Here is a 17,959-nt window from a genome sequence, read left to right as displayed (position 1 = left end):
CTTATCATTTATGAACGCAGAATTTTAGAATAAATCATATGAACCAACGGATTGTCTAACCGGCTGGTTCAACACCTGGTGCAAACAGTCTATGAGCAGTGTTTTCTAACATTTGCTAGTAAAAAATAATAAAGCTTTTTCCGAAACTCTTTTCTGTATTTATTGTACAGATATTTTAGAACCTAAGTATTTGAAATAATATATTAAAACATCAGGACGCTAGGAGGTATATAATTTAAAAGAACATAAAATTCATGTAATGTCACCAAAAACAGTAAAATAACAATAATGCCGAACTCAGAACCTCGAGGAAAATTCTAAAAGAAAAGTTCCTAAGCATACGACAAAATTAGAAGCTAAAACACATAAAACAAATGGATACCATAGGACACTTTCACAATAACGGGCTGTATATTAAGTGTCGAGCCATGTTACATTAATAGGATATTACTAAAATTGACTAAACAGTAAAAGTCATTATTGACAAAGACAAATAAATTAATACTACAACATGTTATGAAGATGATAAACAAACCCAGTACATAAAATCTATTATTCAAGACCATCGTGTATTATTTGTGAATTTGATAATCGTTTGACTTTAACATACCACTTGTTTATCAACTTTCTGCCCATAAACTGGCCGAGTAGCAAGAGCGCTGGGAAATTATTATATTGCTTATAAGATGGGTGAATTATCAAAATTAAATTCGTCTCGTTTTTATACGCCCGTCAAAATTTTGACGGGACGTATTATGGTATACAAATGTCCGGTGTCCGTCAGTCTGTCCGTCCGTCCGTCTGTCCGTCTGTCCGTCTGTCCGGCGTAAACATGTCGCACCGTAACTTGAGAACGACTTATCCAAATTTCATGAAACTTAATATAGTTGTTTCTTATGATAGTCAAATGATCTGTATACTTTTTGGTGAAAATAAGATTTAAACTTTTTGAGTTACGGCACTTTGTAACTAAAACAGGGGTGTGTTTTTTTTTTCACATGTCGCACCGTATCTCAAAAACTTTTTCTTGATTATTGCTTAAAACTTTACACACTTCTTAGTTATATTAATCTTAATATCTGTATACTTTTTGGTGATGATTCAAAATTTCATTTTTGAGTTTTTGAGTATTTTGTAAAAAAGGGGGAGGTTTTTTTTACATGTCGCGCCGTATCTCAAAAACGATTTATGATTATTGCTTAAAACTTTACACACTTCTTTGTTATATTAATCTTAAGATCTGTATACTTTTTGGTGATGATCCAAAATTTCATTTTTGAGTTATTGAGTATTTTGTAAAAAAGGGGGAGGGTTTTTTTACATGTCGTGCCGTATCTCAAAAACCATTTATGATTATTGCTTAAAACTTTACACACTTCTTTGTTATATTAATCTAAAGATCTCTATACTTTTTGGTGATGACTCAAAATTTTATTTTTGAGTTATTGAGTATTTTGTAAAAAAGGGGAGGGTTTTTTTTACATGTCGCGCCGTATCTCAAAAACAATTTATGATTATTGTTTGAAACTGTACACACTTCTTTGTTATACTAATTTAAAGATCTGTATACTTTTTGGTTTGATTCAAAATTTTATTTTAGTGATATTTGTAAAAAAAAACAGGGAGGTGGGGTTTCACATGTCCCGCCGTGTCTCAAAAACAATAAATGGTTATTGCTTAAAACTTCCTCAGAAACTATTTATGATTATTGCATAAAACTTCCACACAAGACGTCGGGCGTATCATGCGCTCATGGCGCAGCTGTTTATTCTTCGATTCTGGTACTGAGATGACCGCTAATGTCCAATTCATTGCGAGATATAAGTGTAAAAAGGAGGCATCTATTTTCGTTTTCCTTTGGGTTTTTTTATATTTAATTAATTAATCAATGAAAATGTTTTGAAAAGTCGAAGTACTGAAAATTTAGCTGATGATACTGTTGTGAATTAACAGTCTACAAGTCGGGATATCAACACAGTGCTAGTAAATACTTATCATAGATACCATCCATGATTTAATTTTTGTACTTGGGCCAGACGCGCGTTTTTGTTTACAAAAGAGTCTTCAGTGACGCTCTAATCAAAAAAAGTTTTAAAAAAGGCAAATGAGAACTTTTGAGAGCATTGAGAATTCAAAATTTCTATACGTTTTACCAAATACAGCTACGGTAATCTATTTCTGAGGTAGAACAGCCTCAGTAAAGTTTTGTAAACAGTTGATTTAAAATTATGACCATATCATTGATAATTCCTGTTAACATAGAAGTGCTGACTACAGGACTGGTGATACCCTCGGGGTATGAAAACTCCACCAGCAGTGGGATCGATCCAGTGATTGTAAATAAACTCATAATGACATATTTTGTTTTTGGAAGCACTTTTTATATTTACTTTTACTCATATTGTGTTTGCGAATTGCTATTGGATTTACATTTACAGAAACGCTGAATCCTATTTTCTGAGAGCACTAAGTGTAAAGTTACTTTAAAACTATGTGAAAAATGCTACATGACCATACACGGTCTAAGATTATGTTGCAGGCATGAGGCATTTGTAACCTTTGTTTGTTCATAATTTCTTATGTATGACTACTTTTTTTTCGACATTTAGCTGCGGTCCCGAGTAGCGCTATTCCTACAGTGGCTAGCTTGTCTAGTGTTTGTGGTTCACAGACTAACCCGACACGCCTTACAGTTGATAATGTAACAGAACAGTTTGTCGTTTCACCAGGTTATCCAGGCCAATACTCAAAGTAGGTATTAGTGACGTTTTAAAGAGGGATAGCTCGGTTGTTATGAATTAAAGATAATTATCATTACAATGTTTCTTTTTTCTCGTACTATCCAATGATTTTTTTCCGATAAAGTGTGTGGTTCAAGTTTTTCGAAATTTTATATTTTTGTCAAAGGATAAAAATAAATATTTTGTCAAAATTCGATGAAAATTCAACGAACCAAATTAGTTTTAGTCAAGATGTTTAGTACCTTAATATTAGATAAAATTATAAATAACTGTAAATATTTGATACCTATTTTCAGCAATCTTGATTGTTGGTGGATTCTAACATCTTCTACTGGAATCCGAATACGTCCATACCATATTTTCATCGAGGCATCAGATAATTTGAAAATATATGATGGTAAGAATCGCAAAGGTCAAACTAAGGGCATACGATACAGTTTTGATCCCACAGTTATCTTTATCACCCCGCTTTGAAAAAAGGGGGTATACTGTTTTACCTCTGTCTGTCCATCAGTCCGTCCGTCCATCAGTCCGTCAGTCCGTCCGTCCCATGAAGATCTTTCGTCACATTTTTCTCAGGAACTACAATATAAGGATTTCTGAAATTTGCTTTCAAGGTTTATATAAGTCTGCTTTACCGTGTGATGCGTTTTTAGATTCACCACTTGACAACTTCCTGTTTACCGAACACTTGTATGTTAACACATGGTAGCCAAGTTGAAAATGTTCGTCACATTTTTCTCAGGAACTACAATACAAGGATTTCTGAAATTTGGTTTCAGGGTTTAATTAAGTCAGCTATACTGTGTGATGCGTTTTCAGATTCATCACTCATCAACTTCCTGTTTACCGAACACTTGCATATTTTTACACTATTAAAATTATCCACTTGCGGCGGGGGTATCATCAATGAGCAGTAGCTCGCAGTTTCACTTGTTTTACGAAAATTTGCGTACAAGCTATTTTCATCTAGTCAATTCAAATGTGTAATAAAAAATTACCTTCATGTGCTCCTTTAAGAGATTAATGTGGTCAAAAATAAGTTCTTATAATTTAATTCTTATAATTATTCACTTTGGGTTATTTTGGAGAAAAACGTAAAAAAGGCTTCCGGATATTGTTTCCGTCATTGGACGGACTTTTAAGTCCTAAACAAGACTTCCGTTTAGTACTGTTTTTAAATTGCACATAATTTTCAAAAGTTTTAGGGACAGGACAATTATTTTTTACGGGTTTTTTTTTTTAAATTATCATCATACATATACAACTTACAACTAATAAAATGTTTTTCTATTTACTATCAGTTCCAAGTTTACTATCCACGGTGGTCGCTGACTTGGTCGCTGATATATAATATAAAGAGTCTCTATATATACCATATCAGTGACTGCCTTGGATAGTAGACTAGGAATTGATAGTAAATAGCAAATACACTTTATTTTTAGTATATGTTTGTTCATAGTATACAGAAAAACAGAAAACAAACAATAACGGACTGTGTAAAAAAGGGGGAGGGCTAAAACAAAGTTGTCCTGTCAACACGGCACCCGCTGGCGAAGACTTTTAATATCTTTCTTGAAATTAGCCAGCCATAAAATATTTTACGAAAATTCATTCTACAACAGTTAACATGCTTTCAACCACGCACTAAATGCCCGCGATTTCACGGATGTGTCCTGGTAGTTTTTTAAAAGAAAAAGGTGCCAGTATTAAATATATAACAAAATCTAGAGAGAATCAGTTCCCACCAAATTTTCGAAGGCTAATATAACGAAAACAAGCACACGGACCCTTAATTTTTTTCCCTCTTTTTTAGTTCCTTTTTTTATAAACTTTCAAATTATAACAGTCGTTTAAAAAGCTTGTTATTTTGAAACAGAGTAGAGAACATCCTTAAGGAGTTATTTCCATGTCAAATGGGGCAAAGGGATATTTCTTTTTATCATTTTTTCAAGTAGTCTCTTTAAAATGAAGTAACAAGATTTGAACATTGGTTAACCAATGCCGCCTGAATTAAACAACCTTCTATACTGTTTTCTTTATTATTTTGCCATTCATTTCAATGATTCCTTGATTCTCGATTCTGAAAACCCCACTAATCCTCGATGTGCAAATTGTCTTAAAAATATTGGAAAGTCATAATAGAACATATTTTCTCATAATTATTTTTATGACCTCAATAAGCTTATTTAATGAGTATTTATAATCCGTTAATATATCAAACATTAAATAATTTACCTGATCTTTTTATTCATTTCTTTTTTTTGCATTCCAGCTCTCATTCTAGCTCTCTTCGATTTAAAAAAAAATTCAGTTAATCTATTACTATAAATCTTTCTTTTTCTAATTTATCAGGACCAACTTCAGGCTACGTTTCTCTTGCGTACTTTTATGGAACATACAGTTCGCATTTGTCAACTTATCTGTCAACAGGAAGTAGCGTCACAATCAATTTCAGAACCGACGGATCAACAACAGAAACTGGCTTTTCTATTGGCTGTATCGGAAGTTTACCAGGTAAGATTAATGTACTAAGGGTTGAATAATATTTGCAATTTCGTATTTGAAACAATATGTTTAAATTGTCGAGAACGAGAACGACCAATGATTTGTTTTATTGAAGAATAAATGACTTATGCTTGTATTTCATTATGTTCGTAATTAAAGCGTTGACCAAAATGTTTGATATCAAGGGGTGATTTTGTTGTTTGGAAATTTGAAATCCGTTTGCTCAGTTAACTCTATTTTATCAATTTAACATAAATCGATCAATCAATTAATCAATGATCACTAATTTATGTCCAAAAAAAAAAGTTTATGTATTGCCGATGAATTTCCATGGGATTTTATAAAACAGGTATTGGTAAAAGATAAGCAGACAAAACTGTGAGTAAAAGAAAAGATTAAATTACAGAAGTGTGGGCATTCGTGGCGCAATTTGCGCAGGTCACCTCAGAGCAATTTTTGACGATACATGGAAATCCGTTCAGTTTGCATTCATTAGAAAAAAGAACACGCTAGTTGACCCTTCTGGACCACCTGAGATCACCCATATTTTTTGTAGGCTTGCGTTGCTCAGTCAGAACTTTTATGTCTATTCGCAGATGTTTTTTGTCATGATGTGTAGTTGTTAAAGTTGTCTCATTGATCTGTAACCAACATTTGTCCAATTCATCTTGATTTAAGAGTTGAATGCTTCTCCTTTTAAACTTTATCGGAAGTTTAAAAGTGTTGACCGCAGTTCATTTTGTTTAGTTTTCATCATTTTCAAATTGTGAGCGCACGTACAACAGTTTAACAACATTTTTCAGTTACTAAAAGAAACATTCACATACATTGTACTTATAATTACATTGTTTGCTTGGAAAAAGAAAACACTATATCTGGAAAATGTTTCTTTATTGCAGTTTATTGTGGAAACTCCTCTCATCATTAATGTTACATCGTGTTTTCATGATTCTAGAAAAAAGGCAATTATAAGTATTGAACACTTACACAAGTAATTTAATAGGGTCGCAAAAACGTTGACCGTTCTGACATTTTTAGAATGGAGCGCTTCATGCAAAATGTACTTCGGTGAACTCTTTTGCACCCAAATGAATTTAAATAAAGAGCATTCAATTCTTAAGTGAGGGTTAATTTCTGATGAACGCAAGATTGCCAATCAAAATAACATATTATTATGAACATACATGTAATGTTATTATATATATATTTATATAACAGTTATTCCAAGTTGTGCACCAAGTGGATTCGTTCTTTTGAACGCTACCTCTACAGAAAAGACTTTACAGTCGCATGCAGGATATGGATCCATTGATTATATGGAGTAAGTTATTTCTTCATAGTTCCTTTGCCAATTACCGATTTGATTCTGTTATTACACACTTTTTAAAATCAAAATTACGTCATTTTGTCAATCGCAAAGCATGATAAGTTAAAAGTGATATATCGCCGTTTTAACAAATTCTTAGTGAAAACTTACTTTTGTTATCAAAATAAGCTATAATAAACAAAAATTTTTATTATAAAGGTTTTAAAGACTCAAAAATTACACACAAATAAATTTGGTCTTTTTGCTAGGTCACAGTTATCAATAGAGTAATATTTTCAATCCAAGGGAAACAACTTAAAATGGGATCTACTATAATAGAGTCAATGACGGGAATAGGCAAACAGACTATTCCTGGCTATCTTTATAAACCTATTTGTAACAATCGGCATAACTCCTCTCTCTATATCTATACTTAAAAACTTATGTTTAAACAGATACCCTAACCACCAACCTATATCGCTTATTTTTGAAGGTTTTTTTTAGTATACTTTAGGATTCGTTTCAAACCATTATGGATATCGTGCTCGTGAATTAATGGGTTAGAGCATTGGAAAAAGTAAAATAATAAAAATACCAAACTCCAAACGAAACTAAAAACGGAAAGCCGTTAATAAAATGGCAAAATGAAAAGCTCCAAACCTTCTAATGAATGGAAAACAACTGTCATATTACTGACTAGATACATGTTGATAAATATTTCGTATCAACTTCACAAATAATAACAGGAGGTCTTGAAGTGTAGATTCTAGGTAATGCCGTTGTTTATCATCTTTATAACGTATTAAAGTTCACTTTTATTTGTCTTTGTGAATTACGACTTTTACTGTTTAGTCTAATTTTGGTAATATTCATTTGACATGGCTCGTTACTTATATCTCGTGGTTGTGTCTTTGTGCTATGGTAAATTTGTGTATATTCTTTCTTCTCATTTTTTGAAAATGTGCTTTTTCGTTATGCCTATTTTGTTTGTTATTGACATATCTGTTTTATTTATAGTTATTAAGATTATAACATAATTTTGACTGATTTTTTTACTTTTTTACCTACAATGTATGTTTTATTTTGTTCACAAGTCGTTGTCAATATAATTAAATTGTATGCGACTGTCATACAAGTAAGAGGTGAGCTGGCTATAAAATCACTTTTAATCCACCATATTATACATAAAAAAATTCCTGTACTTAGTCAGGAAATGGCAATTGTTATCAATTTGTTTGATGCGTTTGAGTTTTTGCGTTTACCATTAGCTTAGAGACTTTCCGTTTAGAATTTTCCTTGGCGTTTGTTTTTATGTTTTCTTTTTCATTATGTAGAAATAGTTGGTTTAAATCTATTGATTGATATCTAAAGTCATAATTGACAGTCGAGATGTATGAAAACTACTGTTGCCAGTAGTTTACGATAACTAATCACGTTTTCAGTGTTTCGTGTTTGAAATGTTATACTCATACAATCAAGATTGATGAGAAACATGTAAACAATTAAGGAAAGACCGCGACCGAAAGATGAACACAAGTAAAAAAAAATATGTATGCACCTTGCGGACATTCAATTATGTACAACTTGGGGATCTTTAAGAAATATGCAGAAAATGAGTCGAAAACAGAAGGCATCATAACAATTGAAAATTTCAAAATTATCAACAGAACCAGCTGTGAACATTAAAATTGATATGTAGAGAATATTTTATAATAACTTTTTTTATTTTCCGTTTCGGATAAAACAGAGAGTGCTAAATAATACTGGAGTCAAACCAGTACTTGAATTTAATCGAATAATGTCATTGGGTTAGTTCGTTGGACAGCTCTTACCTCACGGTCATAAAACTTTTGAGCATGATTTTTGTACTCAGACTCGAAAATCAACCAATCAAATTGCTGGATTTCATGTTTCGAGCATGATTTTTGTGCTCCGAGCACTGAGCAAAGTTTTATGCCTTCAAGGACTTGATCTGAGTATGCAACAATATTTTGTGATGCAAATATTAATATGAATTGTTTCTTCGGTAATCAGACGTATATATAATCATCATCATACTATATTTCAAAATAATCAGGATCAGGAATATTTCCATTTCTGTTACTAGTAAATTGAACAAAACAATTCAAAGTCATCATTTATTTGTATATTTGCAGTGATTTGGAATCCTATTGGCTGATTGATACAGGACCATCATCAACTACAATTTACATCGAGTTTACTTCATTTCGCTTAGAATCATCCGTTACTTGCGCATACGATTATGTTAAAGTATATGCAGGTAGGCATTCAATGATTTAAACCGACCGATGGGCCGACCGTGATATCGCTGTTAAGCCAGTCAAGGTCGTTAAACACTTCAATCATGATTGAAACATGTTAGTAGGGTTTTGTTTGTCGTGTATGTTTGTTTGTTTTTAGTTTGGTTAATCTGTAGGTTTCGGAGTTTAGTTTGATGTCCATTTTATCTGAACAAATACACATTTTGTTAAGCTGAAGCCTGCTATAGGATGTTGGATTTTCTCGCAGTGTTGAAGACCCATTTGTAGCCTTGGGCTGCGTTCTGCTCTTTTACCGGATTGTAGTTTCTTTTATATATTTCCCGTTTCCATTTATATTCTCAGTTTTATTTGTCATATAATGCTAAATTCTAAGTTATTGTTATATTACCTATGTGCCTCATTTTTATTAAGCAGGACCAGATCTGCTGTTTTGTTTTGAATTAAAGAACTTTGCTGATGCAATACGTTTACGAAGAAAGAGGACAAAACAAATTTCTACTTACTGAACAGTTTATATATCCTAAAATGTGTATCCTGTTTAACATTTTTTTGTAAATGGTATAATGAAGGAATTTGATAAATCATTATGAGAAAAATTATTATGTATATTTACAACAAGCTTGGGTCACACATTCACGATTTTTACTGACGTCCTTGACAGAACCATTTTCGATTAAAATTTGACAAAAGTCTGATCAAGATCCTGTGAATCGTGGGTGGAAATCAAACTTTAATCAAAATTTGTAATGCGGGGTTCACACATTGCTTCTGTTTGAGATCAGACAGCAATACGACATGAAAAGTGAAAAAGTCGGATTACTATCCTCAATTATCTGGGATGTCCTACCATTGTCTGAACGCAGTTGTTTAAGTTCTAAACAGATTCCTACAGATCGAGAAGGGTCCGAATAGTTCGGCGAAGCACTCCGACAGTTAGGTGCGTCCCGTAACATTCGGGGAAACTCGAATTTTTTTCTACTCGGATTACAGTCGTGACTATGTCGTGAAAGATTTTGTTGTATCGGATCAAAATCAAAACAATGTTCTGTGTATTCTGGACGGTTCCTATGGAACGGGAATGATCTGGAGAAATTTGTCATAGCTGTTTTTCTGCCGATTGATTCCAGATTGCATCCAGATCTTGTCGATTGCGAACTGTTTTAAATTTGTCGAAAGCGTTCCGACACAGTCCCGTTATTAATACGAAATTCGTGAATGATACCAACGTCAGGGTCCCGACAATTACAGAATACAATACGACTGAGACCAGACAAAGCCGTTTGCAATGCGATAGAGTGGACCGTGATAGGAAATACGTTCCGACAGTACCTTTTCATCCCGAGTATGCCGGCAGTTTTCGAACGGATACGTTCCGTCAGCGTCGGTTCACTGTCTGGTCACTGACTGATCTCTGTCGGATTACATTCAGTAGAATTGGGACGCATCTGTGACAGACTTTGTCAAATTTTACCAGGCGAAAGATACAAATTGGATTAGAAGCGGATTGAGAACGGTATTATCGGGATAAATCCGCTTGAAAACGGTTGAACATCGACGCTTCCTGAACAATATCGGATTGTTGTCGCGATTGAATTATGCGTTTTACAAATTTTAATGAAAGTTTGAATTTCCATCCACGATTCACAGGATCTTGATCAGACTTTTGTCAAATTTTAATCGGGAAATTTCCTGTCAAGGACCGCAGTAAAAATCTTGAATGTGTGACCCCAGCTTATTTATTTTTTTAATCACGACAACAATCAGATATTGTTCAGTAAGCGTCGATATTCAACTGTTTCCAAGCGAATTTGTCCCGATAATCCCGTTCTCAATCCGATTCTAATCCGATTTGTATCTTTTGCATGGTTAAATGCGACCGATTCTGTCACGACTGCGACCCGATTCAGAGTTCAGAAAGTGACCAGACAGTGAACCGACGCTGACGGAAGTCATCCGTTAGATAACTGCCGGCACATTCGGGATAATCAGGTACTGTCGGAACGTAATCCTATTATGGTCCGCTCTATCGCATTGCAAACGGCTTTGTCTGGCTTCAGTGGTATTGCTTTTTGTAATTGTCGCGACTCTGACATGGGTATCATTGACGAATTTCGTATTAATAACGGGACTGTTTCGGAATGGTTTCGACAAAGACGGTTCGTAATCGTCAAAATCTGGACACAATCTGGAATCAATCGGCAGAAAAACAGCAATAAAAAATTTCTCCAGATCATTTCCGTTCTACAGGACACCGTCCATGCAGAAAACACAGAACATTGTTAGGATTTTGATCCGATACAGCAGAACCTATCACGACATAGTCACGGTTGTAATCCGACTAGACAAAATCGGCTGAGTTTCCTCGAATGTTACGGGACGTACCTAACTGTCAGGGTGCTTCGAACTACCAGAACCATTCCTGACCCGCAGAAATCTGTTACGAACTTAAACGACTGCGTGGTAGGACATTTCAGATAATTGAGGATAGTAATCCGATTTTTCACTTTTTGTGTTTTATCACTGTGAGATCTCAAACGGGAGCAATAATCGGCAATGGACGAAGGCTCACACTAACATTTAAAGTATCAGAACACGAAGTTGAAAATATTTGTTGTTGAGAAAACTCACTTGGCAAATATAACAATCGTAATGGGAGTTCCATTAAAGCATTGTCTAAAAATAATTTTTGAAAATATGGCAAGCAAAATTTGTTTTGATTTGTTTGAATCTTCACATTATTTATGAACTGAATGCTTCTTTGTTTGTTAATTTATTGGGCCGTAAAGGCGTTGACCAAAGTACTTTTTGTATGAAGCCCTAAACAATTACTTAAAAAAGCATTCAGTACTTTTATTTACATTTTGTTTTGCTAGAATCATGAAAACACGCTTTCTTTAAAGAGTTTTTCTTTTATTTACCGTTACACTTTTTTGTGAAAGCTCATGCCAGTATGAATGTTACAATTCATTTTGAAATGAAGGTTGATTTAAGAATGACTCAAGATTCCAGTTAGCCAATCATAATAACTTATTATAATGAAATATACATGTAATGTAATTATTTGTTTTCACTTTATTCGTTCTACTGATTTACCTGTTTATTTTTACCTAGGTGCATGTGTGGAGGACAATAATAGAATACAGTTTCTTTGTGGAATACAGACAGACATTTCCTTCAGCAGTACACAAGGGAGATATGTATTAATTCATTTCCGTACGGACAGTACTGTAAATTACCAAGGATGGGAGTTAGAATATTCTACGTCAGGTAATAACATATATCTTACCTCCTATACATTTCTAGGAATGTGATTGGTTAAAAGCGACCTCGTGGAAACCGTGTATATTTGATATTAGGTTAGTAGGGAGGCGGGGCTTATTTCATACACGGTTAGTAGTGGAGTTACGTCCCTTTAGAATGGAAAGGTGAAAATACGGGAAAATGTATAATTAAAATAAATGAGTTTGAGAGGGCGACATGGGGGTTAACATCAAAATGTGTGTTTCGCGGCTAAAAATTATAGACTAAAACACAAAGAAGATATTAGAACATATGGTATGAGTACCAATGAGACAACTCTCCATCCAAGTTTCAATTTATAAAAGTAACCCTTTATAGGTCAAAGTACGGTCTTCAACACTGAACATTGGCTCACACGGAACAACAAACTATAGCCTCAAAAATGACTAGTGTAAAACCATTTAAACGGGAAAAACTAATCTGTTACTGGCACCAAATTAAAAGCCAAAAACAATTTATAATAAAAAATCATGCATCAACTAAAACACATCCCAGGGATTTGGTATTTTAACGTCATGACAAGTGAAACAAGACATGACTTGTACAATGACAAAAATAAATGTACCGACAGGCAGTAGGATAGTTTGGAGTCGCAGGTAACCCCTCTATGAATAAAAATGAACGTGGGTGTGTTTTTATACATTCCGTTTGAAAAAAATACAAATTTAGTTATGTTTATATTTGCTGATGACAAAATCGATATTAGTGTCAATGTAAAATATATTCAAAGATTTATTTACAACATTGGTAAGATAAGCCTTACTCATAAGTTTGTTTTTGTTAAACAAAAAGTACATATACAATCCCGTTATAAACACAATCATACGCATACATATATCATAGTAGGTGTAAATGACGATTGCAGAATACCTGAACTATGATGACATATCGTTCTATAAATTAGACTAAATACAACTGATTTAATATTTTTCTAAAATTGTTAGTACCATTCTTTATGCATGACAAATGGCCTTCAGAATTAAAATGACACATGTATGATATGGAGGTATTCATGCAGCCGTGTAAATCCAATGAGCATTCTGAATATTTTAAAGATCTTCTCCACAATTTTCTACCACAAAGTTTACAATTTTTGCAGTAATCTATAATATCAAAACGTTTGATTTTCTACGCTCAACAAGACTCTGATTCATAGTTCAATTGTTGACTTTGATGTTATATGATATATTATTTTGTCGAAATGCGCTTCAAAAGCAGTAAAATTGGTTCCGTCACTGTAATTGTAAACAATAACAAGAATCTGTTACTTTTTGGGAAAGCTGTAGAAGTTAACGTGTTTTTATATCTATCTATGTTATTTGAGTGTCAATTTACTTTTATTTTTATTTATGTTGTTTTCTTAATAAGCTTCATTTCTTTCATTTAATGAATGGCTATTATCTATTTTGAATTTATTGAACCATAAAACTAATTTTTGACTCTTCACATTGAATAATCCACGATAGTAGAGGGGCATTATGTTTTCTGGTCTGTGCGTCCGTTCGTCCGTCTGTCCGTTCGTTCGTCCGTCTGTCCTGCTTCAGGTTAAAGTTTTTGGTTAAGGTAGTTTTTGATGAAGTTGAAGTCCAATCAACTTGAAACTTAGTATACATGTTCCCTTTGATAAGATCATTCTAATTTTAATGCCAAATTAGAGAATTTATTCCAATTTCACGGTCCACTAAACATAGAAAATGATAGTGCGAGTGGGGCATCCGTGTACTGTGGACACATTCTTGTTATTTATGTTGTTTTCTTAATAAGCTTCATTTCTTTCATATAAAAACATACATTATATTTCAGGGAAATTATGAAGTCAAATAGTCATAGTCGCTTTTAATAAGTTTAGCAGCGTTTTCGACGTAGCGTTTGCAATTGATTCACAAGAAATAAAAAATCTTAAGTGAATAACTGATCAATTCTTTTGTTTCTTTCAGATGGTCAGGTGAATGCGAGTACAGCCGATAGTAGTAACGATTGGTGGAGAATTGTTGTTGGTGTTGTTTTCGGAATTCTTGCATTTATCTTTTTTATTTGTTTTTGCTGTAAAAAGAAAAGTCGTACTAAAAAAGCTAAATCGTCGATGATCCCTGCACAAACTACGAGCTTCCAACAACCACCTGTACGGAAAACAATACCAAACCACGTTGTCATAACAAAACGTCCGCCAAAAACTAGACCCGCCTATGAAATTGACACGCAGAAGCGACAACAGAAGAGAAACCAGCAAAAAGAAACAATCAATTTAAATATCTCTTTAAATGTTGTTATAAACCAACCTGCCTTACAGCCTCAAATACAACAAACGTATCCCCCTCCAAATTATTATGGGGTCGTTCAGCAAGGTGGGGATCCAGCATATCCACCAATACATACTGATCAAACATTTAACCAAAATCAGAATGAAATGTACAATCGACCCCCTTATGCACCTGCAAATGATCCTAATAATGTGCCCTCCCCTTTTACGTATACAGACAAGTATTAAACATTCAATTTGATTAAAATGTAGATACTGTGTTAATGCTCAGCTTTCACAGGTTTGACGCTCTGTTCTACTTCAGTTAAAAAGACATATCGGGATTCTCTGATTTTGTCATATTCATCCTCTGATTTTTTTATATTCATCCTCTGATTTTGTCATATTCATACATTTATGAAGATTTCAACTGTTGTGTGTTATATTAAAAAGACAAGTATGAGTTATACGGTACCTATGCTTTTGAAGAAAAGGTTAATTATGCTTGATTCATCAGTTAGTTTGTCATTCATTCAGGTCTTGCATAATTCCGTTTGCCATTCCCTTAATGTTTCAAAGTAGTTTTCCACGAGAAATATAAATATTATTCCCTGAAATTTGATATCGAGCTATATGGAAGCTATACTGTACTTTGTGAACCAAGGTCACAGTTCAACTCAATTTTTTAAACCAAAAAAAACAAGGTTAATTCGCCGTTTCAGAATCTAAAGAATCATGGGTAATTTCATTGTTCGTACCCCAAAATGAAAATAACGCCACGTCATTGGTTAAATTTCCATTGTTTATGACATTTTTAACCAATCAGGACGTTGTGGTGTACACTTTTGAAAATATTACCCAGGATGCATTAGATTCTGAAACGGCGAATTAACTGGAACCTTGATTTGTATCTTCCAAAATAATTGTATATCAATCAATGAAGATATTTAATGAATGGCTATTATCTATTTTGATTTTATTGAACCATAAAACTACTTTTTGACTCTTCACATTGAATAATCCGCGAAGCGGATTATGTAAAATGTGAAGAGTCAAAAATTAGTTTTATGGTACAATAAAATCAAAATAAATTATTGCCATTCATTATAAATAAATGTCTATCAAAAACAAGGCTTAAAGAACTTTTTATATTATTTATATTAACAATAACAACGTACACACATGTTGGCGTATGAATACACAACGTCAGAGTGGGCGTGTCGCCATCAAAATTGACAACATTGAAAATAAAACTAATAATTTTAACCAATCAGAAAACAGTAAATACACCAAATTTATTTATATATCCAAACAACCGCTTCTCTGGAATCAACTTTAAGAATAGCATAATAATGACAGATTTTATGACATGGTTAACGTGAATGTTGAGAGATCAAGTTCACTGGAACATTAGACATTCCAGAGCCACACTACTTCAATCCCATAATTTTCAAGTTATATGTTTATGTTAACTTTTTCCATAAATGCATGCATGTGCAATGTATTTGAGGTGCCATAAGTTAAAGTACTGAAGTGCCATATGTTGAACTAAATCATCCGATACGTGGTCGAGAGTTGTGTATCTGTTACTTGTGGTTATTGTATCAAATTATGTCAAAATCGTGAACATGAATGAGTATTTTTGAAAGACAAGATCATCACCGAATCAGCATTTAACACATTTATTCATTGTTATATTTAAATCTGTATGGTAGATACTATATCGTTGTAACATTAAGTATTGTATTGTTACTCTTGTTTATATTTTAAAACAAAGAATGCTAAAAACATTCATTCATACAAAATATATATGGCCAAAACACGGGTAAACAGTTTAACACACACATCTCTCCTGACAATTACTTTTTTTTAATTAGAAAAATCACATTTTTACATGTAATCCCTATCTTATGCACCCTCATGTTTCCGTTGCAGTAGAAGCTTCACCTTCCTTCATCCCGGTCGACCATTATATAATAGGACCTGCTGTTGTATTTTTTTAATATATGCTCGGTCTGAAAATGCATGACATATTTGTCTCCCTCCGCTCCCTTTTTTTTTTTTTGCTTCATCAAATTGCATAATTCTTTGGACTTTTAATTGTATATTGTCCACGGGTATTGAAGGGAGTCCAGGGGTTTGTGCTATTTGTCAAAATGAGCAAATGGTGGAGTCCTGTTGCTGATCGATATTAAGGAGCTGGATGTCCTAATGGAGAACAAAAGATATTAGTAGATCCTTCATTTTTTTGCTACAGTTAACTTACTAGCCTGGTTGAGCTGGAATCTCGGATTCCTAATATTTTTTTTATAAATGGAGAAATGCATGAATAGACAACCAAAGTACCATAACAAAACTGATTTTATGCTCGAGGTTGGGTGCTATCCATAAGTTTCTATGTTAGCCCTAAAATAGAAAACGAAATGACAAGTATTCTTATTGAACTTGTGCCTTCGCGGCTCTCTGCAGGATTCATCTTTACCAGGACCGCATAATTGAAAAACTGAGGAAGTTACTTTATAATACGCGAGGCGTTATATGACAAAAAGGGGCACCGAAAGAGCACATCAAAATTGGCATCAAAAGCACACAAATTAAAAGGCATAAAGAAGCACTAACGAATGTACTTTAACAATATAACATCAGTCCAATACTTTGAAGGTAATGTAACTGAATCAAGTTACTCTAATTATTAATTTACATAAATTAGAAATACAGAAATGGAGAATGAGATCTTTTTTTAAAGTCTAGTGGTCAGCATAACATACTGATGTTGGCCGATATGTGAGAAAAAGCGTTCTACATTGCGACAAAAGGGGGGTTACTCTAGACCAAATAGTGTCGTTCAAAAATTATGAAATGTAGAATGTTTGCTGGCGATAGACTAACAGGAAAATTTCTACTGAATCTTTATATCATTGATGTGTGAATTATATGTATCTTTTGGTGTATGGGGTACCAGTTGTATTTTTGGTGTATGGGGTACCAGTTGCTAACAATAGTGCACTGCGGTTCTCCTGAAAGGCATACTTAGTCAGTTTTGTCGTTTGGTTATAAAAAAATACAATGTTCATAACTGTTTGTTGAGTTTCTTCTTCTTCTTTTCATTAATTTGTTGGATCTATAGACTTTGATATTTTTCAGAACTCTGTAAGTTCTCACTACGACAGACTTATTAGGACGGATACCTCATACTAAAGTTGAAATTTAATAAAATATTGCAATACATTAAAAAAAAGTTTACTTACGTCTCACCATTGATATTACAGAACATAACATAATATACGAATATATAACATGACATACGAATAGTAATAACTTCTTAAAAAGAATTGTGATATACGAGATTAATAAGAAATAAAAGATAATGATATAAAATATCAACGCATAGCTTCTTTTTTTTAATTTCTTTCAAAATATATACAGTAAAGTAAAGAGAAAAAGTTGAACGATATAAAAAAAAACGACGTCTTCTGTCTAGATTAGAATTTTTTTTTTTTAAAAGTTAACAAATACCAACTGCTATACGATCCACGACGAGTAGGGTTAATTATTTATAACACGATCAGGTTAAGTTAACTTT

At 33.3% G+C, this 17,959-nt stretch overlaps 1 protein-coding gene across 1 annotated transcript in view; it reads left to right on the top strand.

Moving 5' to 3' along the window:
- The window catches only part of LOC139485899 (bone morphogenetic protein 1-like), a 28,755-nt gene extending 12,585 nt beyond the window's left edge, over positions 1-16,170 (top strand). The window contains exons 9-15 of the mRNA XM_071270555.1: positions 2,610-2,751; positions 3,038-3,138; positions 5,097-5,258; positions 6,468-6,570; positions 8,712-8,836; positions 11,949-12,104; positions 14,075-16,170. Coding sequence (XP_071126656.1) covers positions 2,610-2,751; positions 3,038-3,138; positions 5,097-5,258; positions 6,468-6,570; positions 8,712-8,836; positions 11,949-12,104; positions 14,075-14,625 — 1,340 coding nt within the window. The 3' untranslated portion in view covers positions 14,626-16,170. The remainder of the gene's footprint in view (positions 1-2,609; positions 2,752-3,037; positions 3,139-5,096; positions 5,259-6,467; positions 6,571-8,711; positions 8,837-11,948; positions 12,105-14,074) is intronic.
- The last annotated feature ends 1,789 nt before the right edge of the window (positions 16,171-17,959 follow it).

This window comes from Mytilus edulis, chromosome 8 (genome assembly GCF_963676685.1).
Source record: "Mytilus edulis chromosome 8, xbMytEdul2.2, whole genome shotgun sequence".
Taxonomy (NCBI): domain Eukaryota; kingdom Metazoa; phylum Mollusca; class Bivalvia; order Mytilida; family Mytilidae; genus Mytilus; species Mytilus edulis.
This window is presented reverse-complemented; position numbering and strand designations above follow the sequence as displayed.